The sequence below is a fragment of the Myxine glutinosa genome, chromosome 6 (assembly GCF_964187855.1).
Source record: "Myxine glutinosa chromosome 6, kmMyxGlut1.1, whole genome shotgun sequence".
NCBI classification, from domain to species: Eukaryota; Metazoa; Chordata; class Myxini; order Myxiniformes; family Myxinidae; genus Myxine; species Myxine glutinosa.
The window spans coordinates 23,932,098-23,943,308 of record NC_136266.1 but is presented as its reverse complement, the minus strand read 5'-3'; the positions used below and the strand labels follow the sequence as shown (position 1 = coordinate 23,943,308).

The 11,211-nt window shown below is 44.9% G+C and overlaps 1 protein-coding gene across 2 annotated transcripts in view; it reads right to left on the bottom strand.

The window, feature by feature from the left end:
* The window catches only part of HIBADH (3-hydroxyisobutyrate dehydrogenase), a 192,333-nt gene extending 181,515 nt beyond the window's left edge, over positions 1-10,818 (bottom strand). Inside the window, exon 1 of one of the 2 annotated variants that reach the window (XM_068101264.2) lies at positions 10,654-10,818. In XM_068101264.2, coding sequence (XP_067957365.1) covers positions 10,654-10,714 — 61 coding nt within the window. In that variant the 5' untranslated portion in view covers positions 10,715-10,818. The remainder of the gene's footprint in view (positions 1-10,653) is intronic. The other variant, XM_068101265.2, reaches the window with a different exon arrangement.
* Between the last annotated feature and the right edge of the window lie 393 nt (positions 10,819-11,211).

The window sequence follows — 11,211 nt, the reverse complement described above, 5'->3', positions numbered from 1 at the left end:
TTTAACCATAAGAGGGTTGCAGGCAGATCTTGTGCGACCTGTAGGAATATTTGGGGGACAGAGCCCAGAGAGAGCTGGGGGAGCAAGGCCGGAGAGGAGTCGGTAGAAGACGGAAAGACCACCAACCTGCCTGTGGTGAGTAAGTGAAAGGCCCTCGGAGAAAGCGTCATCGCGGGAGATTCCAACGATTTTGAACGCTTTGGTTTCAACAGCGTGAAGACGAGCTAGGTGTGAGGCAGGAGCACCAGCCCAGAGGGGAGAGCAGTACTCCATTGAGCTGCGGATGAAAGCCTTGTATGTGGTGAGGAGCTCAGGTGTGCCAAGGAAGGACTTCGCACGACGGAGGATGCCCAGTCGGCGACTGGCTTTGGAGGCCAGCTTGGAAATGTGGTTTTCCCAGGAAAGATCATGGCAGATAGTGAGACCCAAAAGCTTGAGTGACAGAACTTCTTGGAGAGGATTATTCAGAAAGTAGATGGGAGGGTTGTCCAGTCGGTCTTTTCGGAGAGACATCGTAAGAGTGTGAGATTTGTCAGGATTGAAAGACATGTTCCACTTGTTTGCCCAGTCTGTGATTTTGTCCAGGTCTGCATAGAGTGAGGAGGCTGCAGACTGCCGATCTGAGGGATGAGGAATGGAGCGGCAGAGAGTGGAGTCATCAGCAAAGAGATAGAGAGGATTTTCAAGAGTCAGAGAGATCATTGAGGAAGACCAGAAAAAGCACAAGGCCCAGAACACTGCCTTGGGGAACTCCAGCCTGAACAGGAAGAGGAGATGAGAGAAACCCCATTCAGGGCCACACGTTGACTACGACTACAGAGGAAGTCCGCCAGCCACGCGTGGAGATTTCCATGGATACCAAAGGAGGAGAGTTTGGTGAGCAGAGCGGGTGCCAGACCGTATCGAAGGCACGTGATATGTCGAGGGAGACAGCTCTAATTTCCTGTTTGGCATTGAGGACCTCCATCCATTGTCGAGACAGCAGAAGCAGCATGTCCAGTCGAGTGACCTGGTCTGAAACCAAATTGATGATCAGAGATCAAGCCATTGGAGAAGAGGAAAGATTTCATATCCGAAGCAATGATGGATTCCATGACTTTGCTGATAATTGGGAGAAGGCTGATTGGGCTGTCGTTGCTGGGATCAGTTTTTGCACCTTTTTTGTGTAAAGCGGTGATGTTGGCTGATTTCCAAGCAGATGGCAGTTGACCTTGAGCAAAAGAGAGGGTGAAGAGAACAGAGAGAGGGAGTAAAAGAGCGGAAGAACAGGATTTTAGGACCCGTGGGCTGATGCCCTCAGGTCCAGTTGCAGAATCAGAGTCGAGGGTTGACAGAAACTTTTCCACCTTGTCAGGAGGAAAGGACACGAAGTCCAGGAGCAGCTGGGTATGACTGGGTACGGCGGGTACAGAGAGGGCTGGGTTTGGGACACAAGATTTAGAGGCAAACATAGAGTTTTGGCATTCAGCTTTTTCACGTGCAGAGCCAGCTGTGTAGCCGTTTGAGGTAAGGAAGGGGATGTTGGGGGAACAAACACCAGAAACAGATTTGACCAGACGCCACCAGGATTTGGAAGACGGAGACAGATAAGATAATTCGGTCTTGAGAACGGAGAGATATTGTTTCCTGGCTCTCCTGAGGGTGGACACACACTTGTTTCGGGCTTTGTGAAAGATTTCCTTCCGTTGGATTTGCTTTCCAGGAGACTAAGGCAAGTTGCTTCTCGGCAACAGCCTCACCACAAGATTCCGTGTACCATGGACGGGAGGAAGGGTATGAGAACTGAAGACAAGATGGAATAAATCTGTGCATGAGAGAGAGCAATTTATTTTGGAAGAATTCCCAGGATGAGTTGATGTCAGAGGTGGTAGAGATGGGAGACCAGTCCAGATGATTGATGGCTGCTTGAAGACCGTGCCAGTTGGCCTGAGTGAAATGCCAGACTCGTCGACGCTGAGCAGGCTCCCTGAGAATGGTCAGAGAGATGTCCACTTTAACAAGCACATGATCAGATGAGCCGATTGGAGCAGAAGAAGAGCAGCAGACATTTTCAGGGAAGTTAGTCAGAACCAAGTCCAGAAGAGAAGATGCTCCGTTGACTGAGATCCGAGTTGGGAAATTGACAGATTGTGTCAGTCCCAGTGAGTCGCAGAAGTCCTTTGCTGAGGAGCCATGGCTGGTGAGAGAGGTACCCACACCCAGCCAACTGGCATGGTGACAATTGAAATCACCACATATGAGGAAGAGAGAGTTGGGATGAGTAGATAGAAGTTGGTCCATATTATCAGACAGCGAGATGTAGATGGAGTCGTCACTGTTTGGTGGACGGTACAACACACACATGAACAAGAGGAGGGAGCAAAGGGGAAGCCGTAGCCAGAGGTATTCCTGGGGGTGAGGTGGAGAGAGTGCAGTGCAGGGCGAGTGAGGAAGAGAGTTTTTGATAAAGATAGCAACCCCACCTCCAGGACGAGGCTCAGGTCTATCATACCGGAGGAGGGAGTAACCCGGGAGAGATACTAAGGAATCAGAGACATCATGAAGGAGGAAAGTTTCTGTTAAGCAGATCACGTCTGGTTTGTCAGAAGCAACCTGTATGGAGAGATCAGTTAAGTTTGAACGAAGGCCCCGGATGTTTGAGGTCCATACCGTTAATGAAGAGGAAGGGGGAGCATCGGATACAGAACAGGAGGGAGGAGGGGTAGGGTAAGATGTGGAAGAGGTAGGGAGAGCTGTTGAAGATGTGTCAGAGATTTCAGAATAGCTCGGAGAAAGGGAAGGATGGGGCGGACAAAAGGTTTGATGGTGATTGGGTGAGGCACAATGAGGTGTTATTTGAGGAGGGGGAAGAGCGAGGCAGAAGGTTGGGGGAGATGGAGGTGAGAGTTGGAAGGGGGAAGAAGCGGGGAGGACGCTTTGAGGAGGAGGGGTGAGAGGGGGGAAATTGAGAAGAAATGAGGGTGGGGAGATTTGAAGGGGAGGGGCGAGGGGGGAGTTTAGGAGGGAAGGGACAAGGGGAGGGATTTGAAAGGGATGGGATATGGGGGAGATTTGGAGGGGAGGGGTGAGGGGGGAGTCTAGGAGGGGAGGGTGAGGGGGAGTCTTGGAGGGGAGGGGTGTGAGGGGAGTTTAGGAGGGAAGGGACAAGGGGGGAGATTTGAAAGCGGTGGGTGATGGGGAGGATTTGGAGGGGAGGGGTGATGGGGAAGATTTGGAGGGGAGGGGTGATGGGGAAGATTTGGAGGGGAGGGGTTATGGGGACGATTTGGAGGGGAGCGGTGAGATTGGATTTTAGAAAGTGTACGATTAATGAGAAACGAACATTTATTGCAAAATGAGTTTCTTGTGACCTTTGAGTCAAAAATACGTTTTAGGACGCTGGAGGGAGGATGGAGTTCAGGAGAGTTTAGGGAATGTAGAAAAGAGGCACTGTAAGAGATGGAATTTTTTTTGGGGATGAATAGATTTGGTGAGCAAGTCGAAAGCAACCTTTTAAAGAAGAAGAAGAAAACGGTGTTATAATATACGACGGAATACAGAACTTGAGGGGAAAGTGCAAACATTTTAAAGTTTAACAGTGAAAACTATCTGGGGAAATGGGGGAGAAACACGTGGTCGAAGAACGAACGAATGAATAAGAACGAATAAACGAATGAGAACAACGAATAAGAACAGAGAAGGAAATGGTTTTTTTTGTTTTTTGTTTTTTTTTTCGTTGAGATTTTAAACAAGGAAGTCGGCTATGGGGTGAAAAGACTGGGAAAACAGAGAACGAAAGTTATTGGAGCACAAACGATGGACCGCTGAGAGAAAAACAAAGCCTCAAGGTTGGACACTGTGCTAGGCCTCAAAAGACACGACACTAATTAACACGATTTTCTATACAGGTATGAAAGATTTGCACCGAAAATCTTCCTCGGTACAACACTATACGTACACACACCATAAAATAAATACAGTTATAACGAAAATACAAATGGGAACCATTACTTAACTTCGATTTCGATGGAGAGCGTGGACAGCTGCGAATAAACGAAACCTCGCCGGCAGAACCGGAAGCGGAGGTGATTTAAATTATGATTCTAATTCATAATTATAAATCATAAATCATAATCATAAATCATAAATCATAATCACCTGATTCTAAATTTAGGTATTTGAAGTAGTGATAAATGTAGGGGTGTACTTACTTTTTCCACATGCGAAATTTGCATTTATGTTTATTTAAATTATACAATGGACTACAAAATGTAAATGTTTCATGATATTTGTTGTACTATATCACCTTTATCTATCAATATTATTGAAATGAAGATCAAATAGCTGTATGTTGAAATATGATGAAAAAGTCAAAACTTTACATGGGGTGTACTTACCTTTTCACGTGACTGTATATACAGACTTGGCATTTAATATGGAATATTTTTTTCTGGCGGTGAACTTACTTTTCAAGATGTCTTAGAACCAAAAGTTCATTGAAATTATGTTGAAATTATTCTAGATTTTGTTAATGTGACCTTTAAAAGAAAGAAAAACCACATTTGACATTTCGAAACAAATAAATTGATCCTTGAAAGTGATGTAAACTGATATCGAACTCAATTCATGGACAGTACTGTGTTAAACTTCTGTACATTTTCCAGAAGTATCTCTTTATTTTGCACATTAGCCAAAATTGTTTTAACAAAAACAAAAGTTAAATTACGACTGGGATTACAGACAGTAAAATTACAGTTCAGTACTTCGTGTAACCCCCACGAGCATTCAGGAGAGCACGTACACGTTGAGGCATGCTGTTCACGAGATTTGCCAAGGTTTGGACAGGAATCGCTTGCCATGCAGTGACAACGGCCTGCTGCAATTCACGCACAGAGGTCGGGTGCTGGTCCAAGTGGTCAATTTGACGCGTTAATTCTGCCCACAAGTTCTCTATCGGATTCATATGCGGGGACATGGCAGGCCACTCCATATGCTCTACACCACGGTCAGCAAGAAAGTGTTGGATCATGCGAGCACGATGAGGCCGTGCATTGTCATCTTGGAAGACAAAGTTTCCTCGAAAGGCTGAACGAGCAAATGGAAGCAATGTTTCTTCCAGAATGGCCCTGTACTTGAACTGGTTCAGGTTTCCATTCAGAACAACCAGGTCAGTTTTGCCACCTGCATGAAAAGCAGCCCAAACGGTCACCCCACCACCTCCAGCTTGGACGCTTGGCACTATACAATCTTTGTTGTAGGCTTCATGCACTTGTCTGCGCACTCGGACGCGGCCATCTTGACGATAGGCCAGAAATCTAGACTCGTCACTGAAGATCACGTGATTCCAGTGTCCTGGCTGCCATTTGACGGTGCTCTCTGGCCCACTGCAATCGGCGCTGGCGGTGTTGTCTGATCAGGCGTGGCTTTCTCAGGGGACGCCTGGCACGATAGCCTGCTTGAACCAGTCGTTGGTTGAATAGCCTTCTGGATACAGGCACATTTGCCAGTTGCTGCCACTCAGCCCCAAGCCGATTAGCTGACTTGGTACGGCCATTGCGGACTAACCGGTGCAGCTGGCGATCATCCCTCCTTGTGGTTCTGCGGGAACGTCCTGGCCTCGGTATTGGAGTAGGGACACCCCTCTGAGCATTTCGTTTCAGGATCTTTGACACCTGACCTTGAGTGATGCCATACTGCCGAGCAATAGCATGCTGTTTCATGCCATTATTTCGTAAAGCCACCACTCCATGACAAACAGCATTGTCGAGTTGACGGACCATCTCCAGAGGAAGCGGCGATAACCTTCGGAGACGTGCAGCAGTTGTTTTCCACGAATACAGAACGCAACAACCCTTGTATACCCGACTGTGAAGCCATTCATCAAATGCACCTGTCCGTACATTTTGCCACGCCACCTGTGATATAATCCTGTTGTTGACTTCTTGCTGCGACAGACAATCAGTGACATGGTTGTTTTAACAAATAAATCACCAAAGTGTAAAAGAAACTCACTAGATTGATATACTGAGTTAAGAAAGTAAACCCAAGTCAAGAAAACAAAAATATTCCATATTAAATGCCAAGTCTGTATATATATATGTATGTGTACTATGTTCCATTACCAATCAGCCAAAGTCTGGCCGGTAATATGCCAAGATGGAAGCCATTCTGTTTGAGGTATGCAAAATACCACTCTGGAGATTCTGAAGTCACGTGGCAAAACGTTTTGTGGTCTGATGAAACAAAGATGGAACTTTTTGGCCTAAAAGCAAAACGTTATGTTTGGCGCAAACCCAACACAGCACATCACCCAAAGAACACCATCCCTACTGTGAAGCATGGTGGTGGCAGCATCATGTTGTGGGGATGTTTCTCATCAGCAGGGTCTGGGGCAATTGTCAGGACAGAAAGGAAAAATGGATGGAGCAAAATGCAGAAAAATCCGAGAGGAAAACCTGCTGCTCTCTGCAAGAAAGCTGAAATTGGGACGGAAGTTCACCTTTCAGCATCACAACGACGCGAAGCACACAGTCAAAGCTACACTGGAGTGGTTAAGGAACAAAAAAGATAAATGTCCTTGAGTGGCCCAGTCAGAACTCCAACCTAAATCCAAACAAAAATCTGAGGCACGACTTAAACATTGTTGTCCATCAACGCTCCCCACGCAACTTGACTGAGCTTGAACAGTTTTGTACAGAAGAATGGGCAAATATTGCCCAATCAAGGTGTGCAAAGTTTGTAGAGACCTATCACAACAGACTCACAGCTGCAATTGCTGTCAATGGTGCTTCCACCAAGTATTAACTCAGGGGGATGGACACTACTTATCTACTTATCCAACCAAGATATTCAACTTTTTTATTTTTTATTCATTTTGTGAAATTTGTGGAATTTGTTTTTCACTTGGACGTTGTGGGTTACGATGTGTAAATAAAGGTGGGAAAAAGTCTTTTTTAATGCAATTTAATTCCAGGCTACAAGGTAACAAAAGGTGAAAGGTTTGAAAGGGGGTGTAGACTTTCTATCGGCACTGTGTACAATGGAACTTGATACGAAGGAAGCTTCGTATCAAGTTCCATTCCTTTTCCACTGGAGGTTGGAAGCATCTTGGTCTCCTACCACTTAATTCGCAAAGGGACACGTACCATCTTCACTATCAGTCATTCAAGTCAGCCCCAAAAGGCTGTTCACATTTGAACACAATCCTTCTTGATTTTCTGCAAACCTGCACTCATTTGTCCAATTCATATTGCCAAGAGGAATACTTCCTTGGATCTATCTAATGATTTTGATTTGATTCTCTTAAATTCTTCAAAGTAGAAGCTCGGGTAAATCCAATCGTCTCCTCTGCCTACCCACTCAACCTTACCATTCTTGATAGCTTTGTTTATGAGATAAGATAGTCTCATACTGCATAAAATGCACTTTGTTTATTGAGCTTTGACTGCTTATCCTAAAAATACAATGGTGGCTCAAATTTCACATGGGCTTTTGATTGCAAGAACGATACTCGGTAGCATGCATACCTCCGCCAGGGTGATCGGTTTACATTTTGGATCCCACCGAAAGGCCGGATCTGCATCCGGACCTGAACCAAAATTTAATCAATTCATCCTTGTCACACACCCAACCTGTCCAACAAGTTTCATCAGAATCCGTCCTTAATTTTGAAAAATCCTTCTCACAAACAGACAAACATGGGTGAATTCATATGAAATCTCCATCCACCTCGTCATGAATGAGAGACATCACAACAAACACTTTTGTTCACTTTTGAGCTGCTATAACTTACAGAAACTCTTCAGCGAACCAGAATGAAATCCTCAGTTTGCTTGATGTTTGGACTGTTGATAGACACAACCAGTCAGTCAGGCAGCATGTGGTTAATTCTGTGCATGTTCACATAACTTGGAATGATTTGCGGCAGTAAAATATGGATGTCCTTGACATTGCCAATCTGTGCCACCAATTGGCTGCAAATTGCAAGACATGAAGTTTTTGTTGACCAGATTGTAATATAACAAGCGTTACGCCTAGGTCCCCCGTCGTTGAAGTGATGAGTTGACAAAGTGGAAGACGCAAGGCGGACATCTTGGATTTTGACGTGGCAACCCAATTTTCAATAGCGTTCTCCCTTATGCGTAGATACACTCACACACCAGATTAGAAGTTAGTAGTTCGTTTATTTTTCAAGATATTTCGCTCATAAGGTTCAGACATATATATGGTGGCGGCCATCTTGGATTTTGAAGTGGCGACCCAATTTTCAATAGCATTCTTCCTTATGCCTGGATACACCCACACAACCATATTAGAAGTTGGTACTTCACTTATTTTTCAAAATATTCCGCTCACAAGGTTCAGACATACATGGCAGTGGCCATCTTGGATTTTGACGTGGCGACCTAATTTTCAATAGGGTTCTTCCTTATGCCTGCATACACCCACACACCAGATTAGAAGTTGGTACTTCGCTTATTTTCAAAATATTCCGCTCACAAGGTTCACATACATGGCGGCGGCCATCTTGGATTTTGACGTGGCGACCTAATTTTCAATAGGGTTCTTCCTTATGCCTAGGTACACCCACACACCAGATTAGAAATTGGTACTTCGCTTATTTTTCAAGATATTCTGCTCACAAGGTTCAGACATACATGGCGTCAGACATACATGGCGGCGGCCATCTTGGATTTTGACGTGGGTTGCACCCACACAACAAATTCGAATGCGGTCCTTCGTTTACGCACGCACGCACGTATGCACGTACGCACGCACGCCCGCACGCACAGACACACGGACGGAGGGGAAAACCATAGTCCCCCTTTCGCTCCGCGACGTGACGGGGGACAATTAGTGGACATCTCACTCTCTGCCATTCATGATTTCCAGCATATGTATGAAAGCAGGAAATGCATGATAATGGGTATTTGTTACGAATGCAGCTTGAAGCTCGGCCAAACTCCCTCAAAATGTGTTCATTCCAATTCTCTTTTTATAAGATCTATGGCTAGTCGTGTAGTTAGGAGAAGACACGCGCGACATGCGACACGCAACACATGCCACACACCACACACACAACTCTGGGTACCGACGTCACAACAATGGCACACTCAACAAGGTATGCAAGGAGAAATTTCCTCCTCCCTATGTGGAGCTCTTATCCTTTTAAATGCTGAACATAAAACAAGAAAGCAGCATGTACCATTTTTCAAGTTTGGTATGACTCGGCTAGAGTTCGAACCGCCGACCTCCGAGCCTCTAGGCCACTCTGAAGTACCCTCAAAAGTTAGTATAATGACAAGTTCCTTGGAGGTAAATCTACCAAAGGTTTTCCTTCATATAACCATGTGTAAGTTGCATTATTAAATGAATGGTATTATTTCACCTGCAGTACACATTTTTTAAAAGTTAGCTTAACTACATATCTTAACTCTGAATATATCTCATGACAGGTTGACATATTCCCTCAAGTTCAAATGATTAGCATCTTGAAATATTTGAAACATTTTGATGAAATTCCAGTTCCAAGTTCCTTTTGCACGATTGTAAAATATATATAAAATAAATAAATAAATTCAAAACAAGTACAGTACACGAAGAAATACCAGACATTATTTTGAAATATCGGCCTCAACAAAGCCTATAAGGCCACTCGATGTGGGGGCTACACAAAGGAAAGTATATATATTAGACAGAAAAGAGGAACCTATTGACAGTCCTCTTGAATTGAGGTAGGTTGGGATTGAGGGGAAAGCAGGATGGCGGTAAACTGTTGCAAAGTGATGCAGTGCGGGGAAAACAACGAGAAGAATACCTCATATTCTTACTCCTTGGGACAGATACAGTGTATGGATGGGAAATATATATGAATGAATGATCGTTTTTAAGGCCATTTTCCCCGCTAGAGCGGGGGTTAGCCTTGCGGGCCCCATGACAATCATGGTTCCCTGTTTGAGGCAATGTTTTTATGGCCGGATGCCCTTCCTGACGCCAACCCTTGGTCGCCTCTTACGATGCGCAGGGATACGGTGTACCTATTCTAAACTGGGGTACACACCGTGATCATTCATCTCAGCAAGCTGGTACTCAATTTGCCGACCTCGGAAGGATGACAGGCCGAGTCAACCCCCATAAGTGTATGGATGGGAAGAAACTGGCAAATGTGTAGAGTGACAAAGTATGCGCAGGTGGACCATCCTGTGAGAGACCATCAGAACACAATCTGCGGGGGAAACAAATTCTGTAGAAAAGCCTCAAGGAAGCAACAGTGAGGCAGACTGAGACCTCATACCTCATATTCATACCTCATACCTCATATCTCATAGTGAGAGAGGTTTCAGGGGAGGGAATTCCTAGGAATCCCACCTAAGTTAGGTCCTAACCCCTCGTCCTCCACATTATATACACAAAACCAATGATATCATCTCCGCCACCTTCCACCCCACATATTACTAATATTATTAGAATTAGAATAACCCTAGTTGTGCTGCATTTGTTTTTGTTTGATAATAAAAGGAAACCCAACGCTCAACAGGAGAAACGCTGCCACCTGAGCACGGAAGGTAAAGCGCTAACACGATGCATTCTGAAGAACACAATCACAAGCGATGCACATGACACAACGGCAATGGTGAAATCTTCTGCTATGTCCGAACTCGAGCTCGTCCGTACCGACATCATGACGCCGGAAGCAGCGAACCAGCGCCACGCGACCACCTGCGAGGAACGCCATGACAAATAATGTTCTACTTCCGGGAAGAGCGGAAATACCAACATACGCGTCAAAGATGTTTCACCGCTTCAAAAAAAAACATTCTTCGTTCTTTATTTACATACAAGTAAGTTCATCGCAAGAGGTCATCGGAACCATAAATCATAATGTCTGAGAATTTCTTCCAAAATCCATATACCCCTGTATCCCAAACTACTTTCGACCTTGGGACTCGTGTAACCTCATGATCATCTCCCGAGGAAGGACGGGCCAAAAATACCCAGAAACACCAACAACAACAACAGCAACGTCCGTGTCACGTGTTGTGGTGTTGCATAAGCAGCAATCAGATTGCAACGGTTGGTAAGGAACGGCAGTCTTGGCAAGCGATAGCGAGCTGATTGGCAATGAAACATAATAATTCATTTATTTTGTATAGCGCTTTTCCAGAAGCCCAAAGGCGCTTGAGTATATATATATGTATATATACTTATAATAATAATAATAATAATGCATTT